Below are 21,687 nucleotides of genomic sequence, written 5' to 3'. Positions count from 1 at the left end.
TGCTTTCAATGTCTTTAGCACACAAAGGGGTGTACTTGGTCGAGGCGCAGTTGTCGCAGCACACGGTCCACCCATTACAGGTTAATCAACCAATTCACCTTCTTGGCTGCTTTTCCATCAACTCTTTGCCACTGCTTTAACATGACAATGATGCTTGCTTCATTCACCTGTGTCACACTCTCCAGACACTGTATCACGGCTTGCTAGGCCACTAGGCATTTGTCACACTTTCTTGCATTCTCCTGGCTCTTGCCAATGCTTGTTTGCTCATATAATATACAGTTCCTTGAATGCTCTTGGCTGCTGCCAATACTTGCTTTCTCATATAACACATAGTTCCTTGTTTCAGACAGATTCCTAATCTTTCTTTCACTCTGCTTAATGTTCAAGAATGCTCAAAACTTGCATCCGCTATTTTCGGCATTCACAAATTCTTATATTTGCTTTTGCTTCAGTCATTAATCAAAAAGTACTTGTAATTGCTTTCACTTAGTTTGATATTCAAAAGGGTTTATTGATTTAATTTTGTTGTAAAACAAAGTTCATTGCCTGTTTTTTATATGCGCCGGCCAGCCCGGTATTACCCCTTCTTGGTTCACTCACCGGTTGGATCTTACAGCTCTTCTGGGAGGTCCTCGAACACTTTGGGTTCCCTCCTTCCCGTGCGGTACCTTGCTCACTCTCCCAGCGACTTCCCGTGGCTCCACTCAACCAGCGATGGCGCTTTGGATTTTTCCGATCGCTTTGCTTGGTTGTGCCAGTCTACCTCTTGCGGTCTGCCACCGGCTTCCAGCATCCTTTAGCTTTGCTTCCTGCTGCATTAACTCTGCATCCATAAATGGGTCCAGAGTACTCCGCTTGCCACACCGCCAATCCGGAGAGGTCTGCCTGCACGCATCAGTCTGTAGTCCTACTTCCACAGCTGACTCCATTCCCAAAAGGATGTCCACTTTTAAAGCTCCTGCCACCATAATAAGACCAGGAAAGACTAGACCGCTCACCATTAGAATGGTAGTTCTGCCTTACTCACGGAGTACTCCTCCTCATCTCAGTACACAGCTGAGGCTGACATTTGTCAGTATTAACAAAATGAGGATGCATCTTCTTAGTTGGTCTCTTCCTCGTCCCAGGTTTGAGCTGCTCTTTCTTTTGAAAAGTTTGGAGGGAAGAAGAGGGAAAGGGCTGGCAGTAGCCTACAAAGGCTTGAGGGATGGAGGGTTCACTATGAAAAAGACATGGGGATACCATTTCTCATCTAAGGACATCCTCTTCCCCGCTCTCCAACTCTCCTCCATGCAGGTGATCCGCCCTCACATATCCACCCCCAGGTTCAGGATCCAAAAGCGATGGCCTTTCCCTGGCCAACCGAGAGGAGGCTACAGTGGGAAAAGAAGTGAGGATGCCCTCGGGTTCCCCACAGTTGTTACTGCAGCAAAATGCTCCGACTTCTCCTTAGTAAACCTACGCCACACATCATAAATGTTCTTTGTATAAATACCACCACTAGGCCACGATTTACACTCTCAGGAATATAGAGTTTTTAGCACTTCTGAACTGCAGTGCAAAAGAGAGTGCAGTGCATTTCTTGCATCCAGCTGTATTACATCCACCTTTTCAAGAGCAGTAGCAGTGCTGAAATCTTATCAACACCATATGAAACAAAATGAACAATAAAGGGAAACACAGTTGGGCTTAATTCAGTCTCAGAAAGACAACAGATTTGCAACAATGAGTCTACTGGCAGGAAAATTCACACCTTGAAACAATTTATTTAATTTATTTTAACCACTTACTTAGTCATGAACCTATCCAGTGGCATAGCCAGTGGAAATATACAGCAACAGACAGCAAAAAGTCCACTAAAAGGTGAAATGAAAGTATATGGAGACACACAAACTACCACTCAAATATAGTACAACTCTTCCAAAAACCAGAACCAATAGCTAACCAACTACCTAGAGATCATTGTTTTAATGACCTTGGGTCATGTTGTACACATGTAGAACCAAGACAACTGAGGCCATCAGCTAAATGCTCCTTCAACCTTGTAAGCAGTCTTGCATCATTGGGCATAAATTAGCAAAGCAAATGTACTTTCACTAGAGGGATATTTGTGAGGAAGAGATTGAGGCATGTCCTAAGAGGTGGAGCCTGTTCTCTTTCCTGTCCGGGTGGGAGACTTACATAGCCCCCTCCCTCTAGAATCTTCATATCGACAGCCCTGCTACCGTTTCCCACATTTGTTATGGCATTCTTATTTAGGTGTAAAGCTCGGTACTAGGTAAAAAGACCTTTCTCTTTTTTTCTGAAAGGAAAAAAGACCAATTTAGAAAGAACGCTCCATGACTGCATGGAGCGGTCTTTCTTAATCGAACTGTCACGCCCCTTCTGTGCACGAGTGCACACAGGGGCTGACAGTCTGAGAGCCCCACCGGACTTGTCGAGGGAGTGAGAGGTGAGTTTTGACTCTGTGTGTGTGTCTGTGTGCATATGTGTCTGTGTGCATATGTGTGGGGAGGATGCATGGAGGTGGGAAGAGGGGGTGGATGGGGAAATGAGGGGTTCAGGGGGGTTAAACCCCCCACCCCCGATTAATGGGGGAAGGAGGGAGGCAGTATATCATGTTTCCGCATTTTAAAGACAACACAAAAACAGCCAAAAAACGCCAGTCTTTTTTGTGTTCGGGCATTAAAATGCGGAAATATGACATGGAACCGTTAAGCTCACCCATCTAGCCCAGCCAGGCTTTGGCCATTTTGGCATAACAACTGGGCACATATTTATTTATTCCCATACATTAAGTGCTTCTTTCTTTGCTGAACATTTTCTCCTAATTACTTACAACTAAAATGTATCGACATGCGTAGAACTCAGGAGAGAAGTACAGAAACATGAAATTCAAATTAGTTATCTAAAGCCAGTAAGCATTGGCATAGAGGAGGGGTGTGGGAGGAGTTGCTTAAGTACTTACTGACTTCTGGAGGACTTAAAAGGGAACACTCATTACTTCTGGCAAACCAGATGTTTTTGTATTCACATATTTATTAACACATTTATAGTAAAACAAAGCAGACAAACGGGCCAGGAAAACAAGCACAGATCCAAGAAAATGCACCAGCTCCAAAAACCCTACCTGTCTATCTGTCTATCTGCCTAAATAAAAATGTAAATGTTCGCTTGTTCAAAATATTAAATCTCCGAAAAATATTCACTGATTGCTTTGAAATTTTGACACAACGATGCATTTGAATAGGGGTGTGTTTTATATACCAACTATACATAGATGTCACACCTGCGACAGGTAAAAACATACCTTTACTAAAAAACAGCGCTATCTGTTGGATGTAAAATCAGCACACGCTATACTAAACATTTTACTGCAAAACAGTGCCATATGTTGGACATAAAAGCAACACACGCTATACTAAATATTTTACAATTCCATTTCAATGTTTCGGTGGCTCAAATATGTGCCGAGGAAGCAGCAGAGCGATGTGCGGCCAGAGTTCAGGATGAATGGTTGCGAGCACGGCGATCGCGTTCTGCAGCTTCAGATCTGCTTCGTTCTCAACAGAATGAACGCAACAGGCTAAGAGTGGCTGAAAGACGTCAACGAGAAACAGAAGATCAGTGTCACACACAACTCCGTGCTCAGCAATAACTCTATTACAATCGCCTTGCATTCCGGTACAACCCAGCTGATGATTATAGTTTGAGCCGGCATGTTCTCATCGGCACCATGACAAGTGTGTCCTAATTGCAAGGCTCTGAAATTTAATGGAGAAACGAAAGGAATGTGTTGCGCCGCCGGGAAAATTAAACTGCCTCAACTTGGAGAACCACCAGAGCCATTGTGAAATTAAACAGAAACGTGCACTTTCTCTTTTCTTTCTTTTCCATTTAACCAGATTAAGCTACAGCAACGCGTGGCCGGGGACAGCTAGTATTACATAAAATCACGCTTTCCAACAGACATTTTGTGCAGGTCCTCAATCCAAGCTGACTTAGAGAGAAAACAATACTTATCCAATCCTTCAGTATGACAGAAAGGGCAGCTCTAGAAAACCAACACCTCTGTGGATAACTCAAGCATTCCATAGGGGTCATCACAGTCTCAATCAAGGCCCGAGCAAGTTGTCTAAGCAAAGGGCAATGGCTGAGAAGTCAACTTTATAAATTCACAGCAACATAGCTTTAATTGGAGCACAGCAGCATATCCGCCAACAAATTAATCAAGACTAGCTCCACCTTTCAATTCTTAACCTGTATCTCTGCTTGTAACCTTCAATATCCCCTCTCTGTCCTCCCAAATGTACCATTAATATATTGGTTTTCTGATTTTATCATGTCATTGTACACTATTATTGTAACTCCTTGTTGTACAGAGATCTGTTGCTTCACAGCTAGGATTTTGCTATATAAAACCCAGTAAGCGCATATTCATACATACATATATTAATGTTAAGATCACAATTTCAAACAAGTGGCAGCAGAACTCCTACCCACGCCAAAGTCTGATCAAAGATAGACAGAAATGTGTTAACATGTTGGTCTAAGGGTTGCTTATAATACCTTTACTTAAGTGATTTACAAGAATGTCAGAATTTATATGCAACTATGTGATTGTATTTTCAACAATACAAACCATTTTCAGATATTTGCTCATAACAACATTGTTATCTGTTGGCAGTGCTCCGGATATGATTTGGAAGTGGGAGTATTTTACTCCCTATTATTTAAAGTTGGGAGTAAAATAATTTTTTGGTGAATAAAAATATAAGTCAAATTCCCTATGACAGCATTTTCTAAGCGAGTAAAAATTGAAAAACTGAAATGTTTGCCGTATTTATTTGCACCTAGTTATTCATGCACATTAAAAGATACATGTTTACTTCTTCCAATCAGGCAGTACAAATAATAGTTTCTACCTGTGGTACTACGTGCACTACTGGTCCAAACATATGCATGGAGCTGTGAGGGTGAAAGCACGGGTACAAGATTCTACATGTCGTTTTCCTATTCTTTGTGTGGAGTATCTTCACTCCCTATTTTTTGGGGAGTATTTGCCCATTTGTAGGGAGTAAACATGGCTGATACAGCCCTTATATGTAGGGTTGCCTGTTGGATTGTAATGGGTTTTATGCCACGGCACCCTCCGGTCCGAGACTTCTACCACTGACACTGAAGGTGGCACACAATGAACACGCCCTTTTATTTTTATTTGAACCCTGGATTCTTGGTTTGAAGAGGCACCCAACCCGTTTCACACCTACCTTAACAAACACCCCGTGTCGCAGTGGACTATGAACCAGGCCAGCGTGTAACAAAGAATATGTATTTATTTTCAAAATCCACAGAAAAATCAGAGCAGAATAAAATTAGGGCAGAAATCCCCAGTGTGGTGACTATACGAATGCAAAATGGTATAATACAATTAATTCTACTTTTTGACATTATCTGCATCAACTTTCAATAGAATTGGAAACAAAATCACTCTTTTTCACAATCATGGATGGCACGTATGTTATGCACTCCCCTGCAGCACTTCCCCAAACACCTGCTAACTAAATTCAGTGTAGATAGATAGCAGTGGCAAGGAGTCAGCAAGAAGAGGGAAAATATCAGTTTTTAAATCCGACCTACCACCCCAGAATGGGAGGTCAAAGAAGAAAATGAAAACCTTAACATTTAGCAAAATAGCATACGCTGATTACACTTGTTACTTGTAGGTCAGTTTACACATGAGGTAGGATAGATCTGACAGAAATTTGGGTGGCTGTACTAAAGAGACAAGGACACTTACAAGCTACTGGGCAGGGGACTAAAACAATGTGAACACAGGTGAGAAAATCTCCTTTAGAAGGAAAACAATGCAACAAAAATAACCCACGGCAGAATTGCAATTTCTCATTTCTCACTGACTTTAAACAAGCAAACAGCAAAGGAAATGGGCTTAGCAATCAAAATCGGTAATCGTTTTTTTTTTTAAACATCTTTTTAGTAAGGTCGTGGCAGGTACATGACTCGCTCCAACAGCACAACAAGAATATCATACAGTGGTACATTTTGCATTTTCGCAGGTGATACATATTCACATACAATTTTCATTGTCCGACGGCAGTTCACATAAGTATGTCCTGAACGGGCCCCAGATATCCTTCGGTCGGCTCATTCTCGACTGAGTCAGTACATATTGTTCCTCATTCTCATTTACGTATGTCAATTCTCGTAGAAAGGTGTTCATGCTCGGAGGTGTAGGGCTTTTCCAAGCCTGGAGGATACATTTTTTAGCAACTGCGCATGAAACATTAAAGAGTCTTCTAGTCCTCTCAGAGCACTACCCTATATCACCAAACAGATATTTTTGTGGAGACAGGAATGGGGATATTTGTGTGATTTCCGCCAGCAATTCAGCCACCCTCCCCCAGAACCGCTGAAGCTCAGGGCAGTCCCAATACATGTGGTAGCACCCTGCATGTGGGGTGCCGCATTTAGGGCATTCACTCGAGGAGTCCAGTAAAAACCTTGCCACTGTGGCCGGCGTATAGTGCAATCTATTTAGAATTTTAAATTGTATCTGGCGTAGTCCTGCATTGAGCGACTTTTTTTAGTGAGTGAACAGTACTTCACCCATTTCTCGTCAGGTATGGGCATCTGCAAATCTGTTTCCCATTTTTCTTTGACATTGTTGATTGTGGGGATGTGGGCCTGCACCGAAGCATATCATTTGCAGACTCCCAGACCCCCTTGAGTTGTGATCAGTTGTAAACATGGGTGTGAAAGTGACTCATCAGGAAAGAGGGGCCATCTAGTCTGGAATGCTGATCTCATTCGGTAATACTGGAGTGTCTGAAGCGGTCCTCTCCCCAGGGCCCTTAAAATATCTGTTAAGCTTACGAATTTCCCCTCTATAAACATGTCCCACACCACCATTTCCCTGTTAGGGTCCCATGCTTCCTGCATGTCCGTATCAAACGTGGGAGGAATGCCGGGAAAATTCCACAAGGGAATTTGCGGGTTATAAGGTTTTTCAATATTAAGTCTCCGACATATTTCCCCCCAAGCACGGACAGTGCAGCTCGCCGGATCATATTCACACATGTCTCTATGTCGTGGGTCGAAAATAATCAATCTCACATCAGAGGATGCAACTGTGTGTGTCTCTACCCATGCGTGAGGTGCTTCTTCTACCTTCTCATACCAATATCTCGCAAATTGCGCTTGTGCAACCAGAAAATATAGAGTTCAAAGTCCGGGGCAGTTATGCCTCCGGAGCTATATGGTTCCACCATTTTCTCGCACCCCATTCTAGCAGTGTTCCCGTTCCAAAGAAATGTGGTCACCATTGATCACAGCCTGGAGAAGAATTCCCTGCCTGGCCATATCGGGATATTCACAAACAGATACCGTAGCTTAGGAAGGACGGTCATTTTTAGTACTGCTATCATGCCATGCAATGAGATGGGGTGGTGTCTCCATATTACTAGTTTTGCATGAATTGACTGTAGTGCCCCTTCGTAGTTGTCAGTAAGCAAAGATTGTCTGCTCCTGGATACCAGCACGCCTAAATATCTAATATATCCCTCTGACCATTTAAGGCCATCTGTTCTTTCGGGGCATTTAGTGCAAGGGATGAGTGGGAAAATTTCTGATTTAGTATTGTTCACAGTGTAACCAGGGTAATCAGCAAATTCGTGTATATCTGCCATTATGGGTGCGATGTTTTTGTCGGGTTCACGGATATATAACAGTGTGTCATCCGCATAAAGTGAGATCAGCTGATTAGAGCCTTTCATAACTATACCCTTATCTTTGTGTTGTAATCTAACTGCAGCAGCCATGGGCTCTATCGTTGGGGCAAATAGAATTGGTGAGAACGGGCACCCCTGTCTGGTGCCCCTCCCCAGTTCGAACATGTCGGACATGGTTCTGTTGGTACAGACTCTAGCCCCGGGTTTTGTTAAGAGTAGACGGACATATCCAAAAAAATTGGGTCCCACCCCGAACGCCTCCAACACCGAGAAGAGGTACTCCCATGACACCGAGTCAAATGCCTTCTCGGCGTCGAGGGAGACAGCGACCTCCTGTCTGCCCGGATCAATTTGTGCCAGGATCCCAAACAGCCTGCAGAGGTTCAACGCAGTAGACCTCTGGGGAATAAACCCGTTTTGGTCCGGGTAGGCCAGTGCGGGAACTATGGGTAGCATACGATTGGCCATGACCTTCGCAAACATTTTTGCGTCGGTATTTATGAGCGAGAGGGGTGTGTAAGAGGACATGTCCTGGGGTGGGCGTCTGGGCTTGGGAAGCACTGTAATTATAGCATCCCTCATTGTCGGGGGCAATATACGCTGTTCGAGGGCCTCCTCCCACGTTCTGAGTAGAATAGGGGCTAGTTCCTCATGGAACTCCTTATAGAATTCAGCCCCCAGCCCATCCGAACCCAGGGCTTTACCCGACGTGAGATCTCTGATCGCTTCAGCGATTTCTTCTATCGTGACAGGCAGCTCCAAAGCCAATTTATGTTCATCTGGGAGCGTCGGAAGACCCAGTGAGGCCAAGTATTCTTTTATCTCAGTGGGGGTTTTCCGGTCTCTATTCGCATATAGTGCTTTGTAGAATTCGACAAATTCATCATTAATACCCTTGTCACCTGTGACCATTACATTTGGAGCTGTTTGAATGGCGGCTATCGGGGTGTTATTTGTTTCATTCCTGATCAAGTTGGCCAGCATCTCCTCGCCTTATTCCCCTCTCTGTAGCGGCGTGCCCATATGGGGGCTGCAATGTATCGTACCTCCCTCGTGGCCAAATTGTCGAAGTTCCTAAGGAGTTTATGAATTTCAGCGAGGGTGTCCCTATCATGAGTGCGGCTATATACCTCTTCCAGTTCTTTCAGTTCCCGCTCCACCACCTCAAGTTCCCGTCGCACCCCCTTCAAGAGTCGCATTGATTTGGACATAAGGATCCCTCTAACCCAAACCTTGAATGTTTCCCAAACCGTGGATACCCAAACTACCGTCCCTAGGTTGTCTGCAAAGAAGTTGGTTATCTCCTCATGTAGTGCCTCGACCACGTTTGTATCTCCCAGCAATCCCCCCGGCATTCTCCACCTTCTCGCCGGTCTGGGAACATCCTGGAACACGAGGCTCAGTAAGACCGGGGAGTGATCGGACAGCGTGCAGGGGAGGATCGTGCAGAGCTGCAGCATGCTCGAGATGTCCGAGGATATAAACCAGTAGTCTATACGCGATTCACTGTCATGCACGGATGAGTAATATGTATATTACCTATAATCCGGGTGCAACACCCGCCAAGCGTCTATCAGTGATATCAGTGACAACTGCGGAAGGAGTTGGTTCAGAGTTACCACCGTTTTCGTGGGTGTCCTCACCACATTAGTTGACCTATCTTGCATGGGGTTGAGTGCAACATTAAAATCGCCGCCCCATATAATAGTTGTTGAGTCGTGCTTGTTAAGAATGTCGAGTATTTTCAGATAGAAATCTGGCTCGTCTATATTAGGGCCATATGTGTTAACCAGGGTTATTTGTCTACCGGCCATTTCCCCCCACACCAACACATATATTCCCATTGGATCTGCCTCATGTCCCTTGGTATGGAATCCCAATGCAGGATGTATGAGTGTTATGACCCCCCTGGATTGTGAGGAATATTCTGTATAATAACGTAGCTTGCCCCATTTAGCCATTATACTTTTGTTAACCGCTCCCTGAGTGTGCGTCTCCTGGAGCATTAGGATCTGAGGACCGTGCCTGGCGACATAGTTCCCTACCTTCCTGGCTTTCATTGGGTTGTTTAGCCCCGGACATTCCAGGACAATAGGGTTATCTTCACCCCGTCACCTGTTCCCCCATACATAAAATCCGTGCCGTGCCATTGTTTCCACCCTAATTTAAGTTTACCTGATGTGGGCGCAGTGTGCACCCGCCAGACCTGGTTTAAACCAACCTGGAACTTAAATTAAACCAATCCACCCCCCAGGTCCCTAACATGCCCTGGTAGCAGTAACATTCTGTAACTTCCCGGTTTCCCCAACCCCACCCTCCACCCACATCATCCACCCCAACTTGACGATGTTCCCTTAAAACTTGTAGGAACTTTCCTGTGGGTGCCACGTTGTCATCACAAGGCCACCAGAGCGGGCTCACGACCCGCTTCGAACGTTACTCAGAGCCCCCCAGCGGGAGCGGAATTCCGTTACACACCAATAAAGCAACAACAGAGGATATGCGTGCAACCAGGTTCAGTCAACAGGGCCCTGGTCTCCCCCCATCCCCCCGTAGGTGATCTCCCATTTTGGTCCGGGCCACGGCCTCTAGGTGGTAGGGGTTTAGTTGCTTCCACATACGCCAGAGCAGCAGCCGGGGTCTCGAAAAAGTGTGCCCTTCCTCCATACTGAATTCACATCTTGGCCGGGAATATTAGCACATATGGGACCTGGCATGCCCTCAATAGCCGCTTGACCGGCTCATATGATCTCCTGCTAGCCTGTACCCCCGGAGTATCGGTCTGGATAAACATGTATGCAGTTCTCCTCATATTGTAGTGTCCCAATTTCTCTTGCCTTCCTAAGTATTGTATCTCTGTCTCTATAGTTCAACAGTCTAGCAATGATAGTGCGCGGGGGGCCCCGGGTTTCGGCACAGGGGCTAGAGTGCGATGCGCTCGCTGAACCAGGAATTGGCTCGAAAAGGATTCTGTCCCAAAAAGAGTCTTAAGAAGGTTTTCCACTTGTTGTTCCATTGCGCCTTTCCCAAACTTTTCCGAAACCCCCACAATCCGAATGTTGTTTCTTTGGGATCTGGATTCTAGGTCCTCGCATTTACTTTGCAACGCGTTCATGCCTGCCTTAAGCTGCGCTATGTCACGATCGTGTCGCGCAATGGTGTCTTCATTTGTGCCAATTCTGTCTTCGGCTTCAGTGATTCTGAGGCTCTCCTTGTCTACTCTAGTTTTCAGTGCTCCAATAGTGTTGTTGACAATGTCATCTAGCTACACATTAAGGGATAGGAAGTCATTCTGTACTATCGTGGTAAGGCGATCAACCCTGTCGCCGCTGTCCGAACGCCAGGTTCAGCTGTTGATGTTGTCGGCGGATCTGGTTCATGGCCGACTGCCTGGCTGCTGGTGAATGAGTCCATCGGCCCTTCTTTTTCCCGTTTGCCCCCTCTGCTGCTTTTTCTTGTTTCCTCGTGTTACCCATGTCCACCACACCAGCCGGCCCACCACCACAGCTCGACGGGGGTTATGGATCCTGTGGGACTATACTGGATATCCGTAGGGGTAGGCTGCCCGTGCCGTGTAGGATACTATCTGTCGAGTGGGCTTGTTCAGGCTGGCGTACCACAAAAATGGTGTTTTATGGGGCCATCAGTGTCCAGGTTCCCGTGGCCACAATTGAGCTGGTATACTTGTTAATTCACCACTTGCAATGGACTGTGTCCTCCCACGTAGAAAGGAGCTGATTATCCCAGTTAATGTTTGAGTCGGTGCAACTTGGGCACTTGTATGCAGTCACTCACCTGACCGTGCAATCTTGGGACCTGATTAGCGCACAAGGGTGATCAGCCTGTTCAGCAAAACAGCGGATAGTATCGTCGAGCGCCTCCGCACTGTGTAGGCCACAGAAGAGGCCTCCCTCGTTATTTACACACCAATTGAAGCCGGCCTCAGCTTGTTGCAAGGGAGCCCCGTGTATTGCCGTCTCGGTCGTGCTCTAGCACAGCGCCGCCAGGTAACAATGGCACCGAAGGTGCCCGAATCAGGGCCCCGGCGTGGCACTCCCAGATCCAGTCTGGCCCTATAGCGCACAGTGGGCACGGGGAAGGCCTCAGGTACTTTGCCCCCCCAACCGCTGAATGCCATATAACTCACTGTCTCAGTGGCACCGAGCCCTGGGCCGTCTCCACCGCCAACTTGCAGGAAATATAGCATGCGCGGCGTGCCCCGGCTACAGGCCAGGAAATTGAGTCTTCCCTTCCCCTGGCAGCGCCGTTCCTCCGGTCACGGTCCGGGTCGGGGGGAAGGATGTCACGCCATCCGACGTCGGCCCACTTCTCAGCACCTGCCGCGTCGCAGCAGGGAGCGCCAGCTCTCGCCCAACAGGATCGCCTCTATGACTGCGAAGGCAGGGCCCCACCGGGCTCCTCCGGACACACCTCGCTGCCGGTCCGCAGCAGGGCCGACGAGCCAGCAGCACTCACCCACACAGCCCAAGGGCACGGGACCCAGGGGGGCCACCTTAGCAGATCCGCAGTGCCCACGGGTCCAGCTCTGCGACCTCAGCACAGCAGGTCCTCCTCTCTATGCCTCTCTGGCCAGAGCGTCAGCGGTGTGGGGCACAGATCAGCCGGACATCCTTCGTGGCAAACTCCCGGGCCCTCTCCCGCTCTCTCTGCCAAAGCCAATATCTCTGTGAATTTTTGTCCGCCACTCCCAGGATTTCAGTTGGGTGTGGACTGGGCCATAGTGTACCCTTTGCTCGACTAAGCTGTCCGCTGGTGGCTCCGAAACAGGATTCAATTATAATTCGGATGTCTGCCGGGTCGTGGCTCTCACTTCAGGCGGCCATCTTGATTGTGCGCAACAGCGCCCCCGGTAATTGGTTTTTGGGATGGGAAACAAAGGACACAGAACAGAGAGGATACTAATGGGAAGGAAAAACGGAAGAGGGGCCCCTAGGATTTGAAGCGTCCTTGCTAAACTCTGTCTATTGTTGTGATACCTAATTTGTTGCTGTAAGGTCACAGTATGTGTTTTGAGGTGAGGCTCACACCTCCTTTGGTACAATAGAGGAGTTTTTCCTGGATACCTTGCAGTTTGTTGCTTTTGAAAAAGTAGATTTTCCATGGAAAGCTTGCTTCACCTAGAAATGCAAGGGGAACGAGTGGTCATTTTGTATCAAATGGATGGTGTATCCACGTTACAGTGAATGGAAAGCATGGAAGAAACCTCAAAACTGCAGAGGGATTCAACTTGATGAATTAGCTGAAAATAAAGATCCACGCAGGACAGACAGTAGCTGCATTACGCTTGCCAGGTAATTGTGGAAAAGTGAGTGTAAAGACAGACATTAATATGGGCTAAAATCCTAATAAAAGCCAAGCAGAATAATTCAGAATGTGGTCTCCTCACACGTGACCTATGGTTGGAGAACAGTACCTATTCATTAAACTCCATATAGAAATAGGGCCATGCCTTCACTCCCCTTGAGTTCTCAGAGTAGAGATACCAGACAAAGCCAAGTTCAAAGCTAAAAGTCCTGGCTTGTGGCCTAGGAAATCAGATATGGTGTCTTATTTAATTGGAAGAAGCAGCTTCTTGACACTGCTCCCCCTACCACTACTGTTGCCAACATGCTGATGACCTGCCAAACTCTCAAGGTTGGTAAAGCTAATGCAAACCAATCAACACTATCAAAAGATGCAGTCTTGTAATTGTTGCAGTAGCCAATAGTTTGTTACAATGATGTCTTTCTTACCTCTATCAATTTAGCGGTGGTGCGAGTTCGGGCCAACAGATAAGTTGTACCCAATGAAGAAAAATAACACCTACACATACCATATGTAGATGATTCTGCTAATCAATCACGAATCCCAGTAGGTTTTTTGCAACCAAGATTGTGATGTGACATCAATTGTGACATATTTATTACTTTTAAGCTGTGGTCATGCTTGAGAAGGACGAGAGCTTGTAGACTTTAGTGTTTGTTGCTGTCCCTGCTTTATATGGATTGTTAAATAATGCAGAACCTTGCCTTTTACCATGACTATTTCCGTTATTAGGCCCGGGATTTCCCTGCCCGAATGTTCCGCTAGGACTGGGGATTTCCAGTCCACCTGTACATATGGTAGGCGTTCAGATGGTTGCAGTCCAATACCTCGGATAGTCGATGCCCCCTGCCTCAATCCTGAGGACTGCGAAGGTGACCTGTGGAGAGCAGTGAATTACGCATACAACTGAGACGGTTGAGAGGAGCCCCCTTGAAGAAAATCCGTTCCAGTCCCCAGAGGGCGCAGCCGAGTGGCCGATTGAGGGATGATAGATACAGATGGTCTCGATCGATCCACGGATGTAAGTATACAGTATCAATTTGGCAAAGAAAAAAGGGAGGGACTGATCTGTGTATATTAGGGAATTGTAAGGTGTGTGAGAAACCTGCTAATCGCCAGGGATCTGTCATCCAGGTGGCCAGGATATGGCCATTGCTTTTGGATCAAGTTCCTGGGGGTGCACCGTTACTTTCGTGAACATTGGAAAGTGAGAAACTGAAGACCAGGAATTAAGGCTGATCAAACCTGTACACTGTGTAGGATGTTCCCGGGGCTCTCCTGATCGATAACCAAGGTGGGGATGAGCGATTGCCACTGTGGTACTGTCCTTGGCTCCTACAACAAAGCAGCGTCACAAAAGACAGCACAGTTGGTGAGTCAAAAATGATATCAAACCATCATGTCTATTCAAGGCTGCAAGCCGCAAAATTGTATAACGTGTACAGTGTGTGAGGAATTTGTAAGGAGCATTGCAAATAATTGGAAACCAAAACGAGTAGCCGAACTTTGTAATTGCACTTTGGGAGGCCAAGAAGAGATACCATACAGAGTGCTCCAGCGCCACGTGGGTGCTCATTCGAAAGTCTCTGTTAGGTATCCAACTCTTGCTGAGTGTGAGAAAAAGGAATATTAAGATCAAAGTGATCATGCAGCGAGTCAAGCCAAACCCGAGCACATTCAAATGTCTTCGATAGTTTAATGTACATCACAATTGGTCCGAGCCTGGCTGAGGGAGACTAATTGAGTGAGTGAAAGGGATATGAGCCCAGAAGTGGGGGATCCAACATTGAACTTATGTTTTGAAAGGGATTCTCAGCACGGCCGACGGGGATCCAGGTGAACATCCAAACTGAACACGGAAAAAGGAAAGGAACATTTGTGTGTAGTTATTCTTTTGTACACCAGGCCCTCTAAGTCAAGAGACTTGCAAGAAGTAAATAGACTTGGAGACAGAAGGTCCTGAAATGTGAAAACTGAACTGTATCCTCATGCCGCAGAAGCCAGCATGTGTACTTTGCTCGAGTGACCCACCTTGCCCATGCTAAAAATGTGAGGAAGGGAAGCCAATGGCCCGAACATCCTAACTTATCATTTTGTGAACACTACTTTCTTTTTTTGTGAACATCACCCCACATTATTTGTAAATTAGTAGTAAGGATTGGCAATATTTTTTTTTAGTATAGGTTCTTTTTATTTTGACAAGACTCCACTATGACTGCATTATTATTTGATGGTCGTAGCTTGTTCCCATCTGTAGATTTAGGTATAGTTTGTTTATCCCACCCTTGGGAAAGTTCAATAAACACCATTGAACTGTGGTCACTTGTGTCTGTCTTACTGTTGATACCATATCTTCCTTACACGTGGTGTCATAAGTGGGATGTGACTCAATTGAAACAAATTGAGGAACCCTGTGTAGAGAGGGAGCCAAGTACCCCCATGCCAACTGCCCCACCTAAATTACCTGAAACGTATGTACCAAAGTATGTGATGTATACCGAACAGTTAAACCAGCCAAGAGAAGAGCGTGGACTCTGGGCAGTACCCATAAGAATACCTATATCTAAGAGGATATGGGAGGTAAAGTACCCATTGAGGAACCCGAACTTACACCCAAGACAATATGATGGCCATTTGAACGAGATTCCTGAAGAAGCGGAGAAACTAAATGGCAAAGATGAATGGTGACGTCATACAAAGTTGAATCGACACACATATAGAAAGATAATCAGACCAGAAAGGCAGACAATTTATAAAGCGGAAAGAAGTGCCAAGGATAAGTGACATCTTGGGATCAAGATGAAGAGACTTATGGCACAGACCTGATGAAGATACTTAGTTAGTTTAAACGTGTACAGATGCAATGAAACGCAAGCAGCAAATTAATCATGAAGCTAGATTAGACCACGGCAAGCGCCAACATATACATATATACCTCCTATAAATACATATGGACAAGTAAAGGATGAATTTTTTCACTACGTATATAAGCAGTACTGAACGAAGCAAGGAGGCCTAATTTTAGTGTCGCAGTTGAGAAAAGCAATTGAATTAAACAGAATAAAAGTTCAGCTAAGGAGGTCACTTAACCAAGAAAGCCAAGGTCTTAGCAAACTGGAATTGGCTGACATTGGATACAATTAATGTGAAAGAACAGAAGCTCCTGTTCAGAGAGGTCAAGCAAAAACAAAGACGTCGGAAGACTATTGAAAATAACATCAAATACACAAAAAGGCTCAATTTCATGGTGTCCAGTCATGTGATAGAAGGAGAAGCTGGGCAAGCGAGGTGATCACACCTATGCACGGAAGCCGGCTAGTGCCCATGCTCAAAGATTCTCTGAAAACAGTACAAACTCAAGGCCAACTTCAAAGCACTAATTGACACTGGACCATTGAGGTGATGATGGATGATATTTTAATTGGTGGGAAGCTGGTTCTAAAACGAGCTCACCCGCACCTGGTTGTTCAGTCTGCGTGTTGCTAAACATAGGTGGAAAAGTACTGACAGGGGTTAGAAGCCAACCAATTGTAGGGGACTACATAGTTGGGGGTCCTATAGTGTGTGTAGCCAATGGGACGTCATACATTTAGTGATGTTCATAGTGGCCATTTTGAAGTGAATAAATAAGCATAGGTTCCATTTCTAACGGAGAGAGGTAATTGGATACTTAACATCATCCGAGAACAGTACAAACTCAAGGCCAACTTCAAAGCACTAATTGACACTGGAGCATTGAGGTGATGATGGATGATATTTTAATTGGTGGGAAGCTGGTTCTAAGACGAGATTCTGTATAGAGTAACGGAGAGAGGTATGTTAACTATCCAATTACCTCTCTACTGTTTTGGATATTTGACATTAAAACAGACAAACTTTGCCAAACTATTTGTGTCGTCTTGATTATTGATGTATGAATAAAATCTGCATCCTCATCTATCTCCAGTGTACCGCTGCTCATCTTAAAGGGCTGGACGGAGCCTCCAGTTCACTTACATATCCAGAAGCTTAGTTGTCGAGCCTCCAACTCCTCTGTTGCCACAAAAGAATCATTAGGCTTTGATATTTGTAGCAGTAGGGAGGCTACTATCCCTCCAGGGAAAAGAGTAATGATTCCCAAAGACTTATTTTTGATACCTCCTCCTGGGTGTTATATAAGATTGGCCCCAAAATCTGGCCTGGCTTGGAAGTTCGGCATAGGCATTCTAGCAGGCATCATCAATCCCAACTTTCGGGGAGACATAAAGGGTAGAAGTATGGCGAGATCCCATTTGAAGTACATCGTGGGGACAAAATTGCTCAAGGGATTCTTTAAAAAAAAACTATTTTCTCATTTTGGATAAAGTGAACCAGAATAAACAGAGAGAGGTACCTTACGCTTTGGGGAAGCTGATGAAACATCAAGCACTAAAGAGAAAAAGGGAGAAGAGCCTACCATCTATCGTGAACTAGCCGTCACCCAGTTAAATGACCCAGTTCTCATTGAGGCGTTCTTACAAGAAATTCCCGAAGTAGAAGGTGTAGAGGAGGGAAGACCTTTCTTGTTCTTAAAGCAAGCATTGCTATATAGAAAAGAAACATCCACAAAAGGCTTGAGTAAAACCCAGTTAGTGATCCCCAAAACCTGCCGAATGATTGTGCTAGAGTTTGGGAATTCCCATCTGACCAGGGGACACTTGGGGCGATTCAAAGCACAGGCCCACATTAGCGGGAAGTTTTACTGGCCAGGTATCCATGCTGATATAATCAGACGTGGGAAATATGTCAGAAAATCAGTACTCGCACTCCCTTGCCTGCCCCTCTTAATCCTTTGCCCATCACAGAAGTCCCCTTTTCCAAGATATGGGATGGACATCATTGGACCTTTAGAAACATCTAGACTGGGTAACAAATATGTCCTCATTATTGTTGACTACGCAACCAGATACCCAAAGGCATTGCCTATGCGAAACAACACCACTCAGCAAATTCCCAAATGGGCTATCAGCCTAGCTGCTGCATTCTGTGCCCTTTGAAGTCTCATCATCTGTTTGGTGGGAATCCCTGTCAATAAACTATTACAGTAGTTGAGATGGGAGTTAATCAACGCACCCACGACCACTGCACAGTCTTCTGCTGCCACAAACGGAAGCACATTCCTAAGCATACGTAGTGAATAATTCACCTTGGCGCCTACCTGGGCTTCGCTGCCCAGGTTTTCCTGCCATATACATCCCAGATTCTTTACTTTCTTTGAGAACTGGATATCTTCTCCTAGGATCTGTGGGGTTGTCTCTTGTTTTTCGGCCCTCAGCTTACTTCCTGCACTAAATAGGATTACCTCTGTTTTGGCCGCAATAACCTGCAGCTGATTGCATGCCATCCATTTTTTTATTTCTTGCATGCACTGATCATTGTTTTCAAAGGCCTCCTCTATATTCTCTGTTTCCACATAAATCTGGGTGTCATCAGCGTAAGAATGGAATCTCAATCCATACTTCCGTAAAATGTCAAATAGTGGCCGGATGTAGAGATTGAAGATCAATGGTGACAGTGCTGACCCCTGTGGGACTCCGCATTTTAACCATAACAGTTCTGATCGAAATCCTCCCAGGTTACCCGCTGGGTCCTTTCCTTCAAAAATGAGCTGAAACATATTATCACTACTTCTGAAGCTCTTCCCACCATCCCAATGAGTTGGAGAATGATTTTATGATTGATCGTATCGAATGCCGCGGATAAATCCAGCATTAACAAAATTGTTGATCTACCTCTATCCGTGGTTTCCAGTAGATCATCCTGAACTGCTAATAAAGCAGTTTCAGTACCATGATTAGGCCGGAACCCCGACTGACATTCATCCAGGATATTCGTATTATCCACAAAGTCCTGAAATTGGCCGCAGACCAATTTTTCCAGGATCTTAGTCGGCCAACATAAGTTGGCTATTGGGCGATAATTTTTAAAAACTGTTGGGTCTAAATTTGGCTTTTTCAATAAAGATTTTACCAGTGCTCCCTTCAGGGCATTTGGAACATAATCCTCCATTAAAGATTTGTTTATAAACTTGGTTAAGAATGGCGCAACCGAATAGCTGTACACACCGGTATAGGGAATGCCAGATCCTTGGTAGGTTTCAGTTGGAGTATCTGGGTCAGCACCGTTTCCTTATCAATGCTTTTAAAGTAGAAGCTCTCAGCTTCCCCCCTTAGATTTTTTAACTCTTCTGGGGGCTCCTCCCAGTTTTCTCCCATTTTCACTTTGGAAATATTTTCCTGGATATCCAGAATCTTTTCTTCAAAGAAATGGTTACATTTGTTAGCCTGTTCCTGGGAAACAGTGGTAGTGGCTGCCATACACATAGGCTCCCTGAACTTTGCTACTTTGCTACTATGTCAAATAGTGCTCTGGCTTAATTTCCTGCCAGTTTAAATTGTCTTTGGAGGAACTCTTTTTTTTTTGCTGTGAAGAGAGATTGTTTGTATTCCTTAGACAGAACTTTAACCTTCACTGAATCTCTATCCTGTTTGGAAATCTTCCACCTTTTGTTTGCCTGGCGTAACGGTTTACGCATAAGAATTAATGCAGGTCCAAACCATGATTTAGATTTTATTATCACTTTTAATTTTAGAGGTGCATATTTTTCACAAATTCCTCCAAAATCTTGTCCCCTTCTTGAAAAACTCTTCACAGTGAAGCTCGGAATCAAGCTTCTCCAACCTTGATTCTACTTCATCTCCTGGGATCTTATCCAGATCCTCTGACTTTCTACTCCACACTGGAGTAGTTTCCCGTCCTCTACCCTCAAGTAAAGTGGACCCAAGTGATCCTTCGCGAACACCCATAGTTGCGTATGCCAGCCGGAGCCTCTCAGCCACGGAACAGGCCTATTATCAGGCTGAAAAGGAAGGACTTGCCGTGGTCTGGGCGTGCAAACACTTCCATCTCTTCTTATACGGCAAACCCTGAGTAGTCGCAGACCATCAAGCGCTGCTTTTCCTGTATAGGAACCCCCAGGCAAAAATGCCACCTCGGAAAGCCCGCAGGGGGCTGCGGCTGCAGGACTACGCCTTTGAAATTGTGCATCGGCCAGGGAAAGAGGACAACCCTGCAGACTTCTTGTCCAGAAGACCCCGGTAGGGGTGCATACCAGAACCCTCAGTGGCGGAGAGGTATCTTCGGTACCTTTTACATCCCATCCGGAATAGACATCGCAATGATAGCCAGAGAAACAGAAAACGACTCGGCTTGTCAAATCATTTGCGAGGGTCTTCAGTCGGGCATGTGGAGAAGGGCCTGCGAAAGGGGAAGGGCAGCTGGGGCCCCGGCACACTCTGAGGTGGAATGGTAAAAGACGAACTGGTGCTATCAGATGATCACCTCCTGATCAAGGACTGCAAACTTGTAATCCCACTAGCTCTACGAGCCAAGGTCATTGAGATGGCTCATGAGAGTCACAGATGGATGGTATCAACAAAATGCATGCTGTGCCAGAAGGTCTGGTTTCCCAACATGGACGCGATGGTAGATGAAACATTGAAAACATGCCCCACCTGCAGCCTCATCATGCCAAACCGTCACCCTGAGCCCTTGAGGATGTCAGAACTCGGCCAAGGGGTATGGGAAGCAGTGGCGGCTGATTTCTTCGGGCCCATCGAAGGAGGGAAATATGTGCTGGCAGTCATAGACGAGTACTCTCGGTATCCGGAGGCCCAACTCATATCCTCGACAGCTGCCCATCATGTCATACCCGCCCTGGACCGCATCTTCTCTGCGTATGGAATTCCGAGAGTGCTCAAGACCGACAATGGGCCCCCATTCAATGGACACCGATTCACCCAGTTTGCGACCTACTTAGGCATCCATCACCGCAAGATAACACCTCTGTGACCTCAAGCCAACGGGATGATATAACGCTTCATGGCCAACTTAAAGAGGGCGCTCCAGATAGCCAAACTGACGGGGCAGCCCTATGAACAAGTGCTGAACCAGCTCATGAGGGACTACCAGAATATGCCCCACAGCACCATGGGGCAAACACCCTCGGAAATCGTGTTCGGAGAGTCGTCAAGACAAGGATCCCTCAAGCTCCATCACGAGAACAGGTTGCTGACCTTGACAAGAAACTAAGGGAGCAAGACGCAGGTGGCAAGGAGCGAATGAAAGAATATGCCGTTCGGCGGAGAGGGGCGCAGCCACCCCAGATAGAGGTGGGAGACGTTGTGGCCGTACAACAACCACAGACCCACAAGCACACCCCTATCTTCCAAGCGTAACCACTGCTGGTCACACAGAGGAAAGGATCCATGTGTGGTCATTCCCATTGACTATGCCTCCGACAACCCCTATCAAGGAGATCATGTAGAGAAGATGACTCGGACCATGAAGGCATGGGGGGACAGAGGGGACAAATCCCCCTACCATTTTAAGTGGGGGTATATAATGAGATTTATCCCCCCCAGAATATGTAAGTAAAATATGTAAGTGTTGTGCATGCAGCGTGTAAACATTTGCAGCGTGTAATTCTACAGGCTGCAGCCGTCACTGTGCAAAAGTACAAGTTCTGCAGACTGCAGGCTTAAAGTACTTCTGCTCGTGGCATGCCAAGTGCCTGCGCATTTGGTACATGGCC

The 21,687-nt window shown here is 45.9% G+C and overlaps 1 protein-coding gene across 4 annotated transcripts in view; it reads right to left on the bottom strand.

The window, feature by feature from the left end:
* SEPTIN9 (septin 9) overlaps positions 1–21,687 on the bottom strand; it is a 948,816-nt gene that overhangs the window by 663,156 nt on the left and 263,973 nt on the right. Inside the window, exon 3 of one of the 4 annotated variants that reach the window (XM_069654625.1) lies at positions 14,322–14,411. The exons of the other annotated variants lie outside the window; for them this stretch is intronic. Within the exon in view, the coding sequence (XP_069510726.1) occupies positions 14,322–14,411 (90 nt within the window). The remainder of the gene's footprint in view (positions 1–14,321; positions 14,412–21,687) is intronic. 4 annotated transcript variants of the gene reach the window in all.

This window comes from Ambystoma mexicanum, chromosome 3q (genome assembly GCF_040938575.1).
Source record: "Ambystoma mexicanum isolate Mex_15411 chromosome 3q, UKY_AmexF1_1, whole genome shotgun sequence".
In the NCBI taxonomy this organism is placed as follows: Eukaryota; Metazoa; Chordata; class Amphibia; order Caudata; family Ambystomatidae; genus Ambystoma; species Ambystoma mexicanum.
This window is presented reverse-complemented; position numbering and strand designations above follow the sequence as displayed.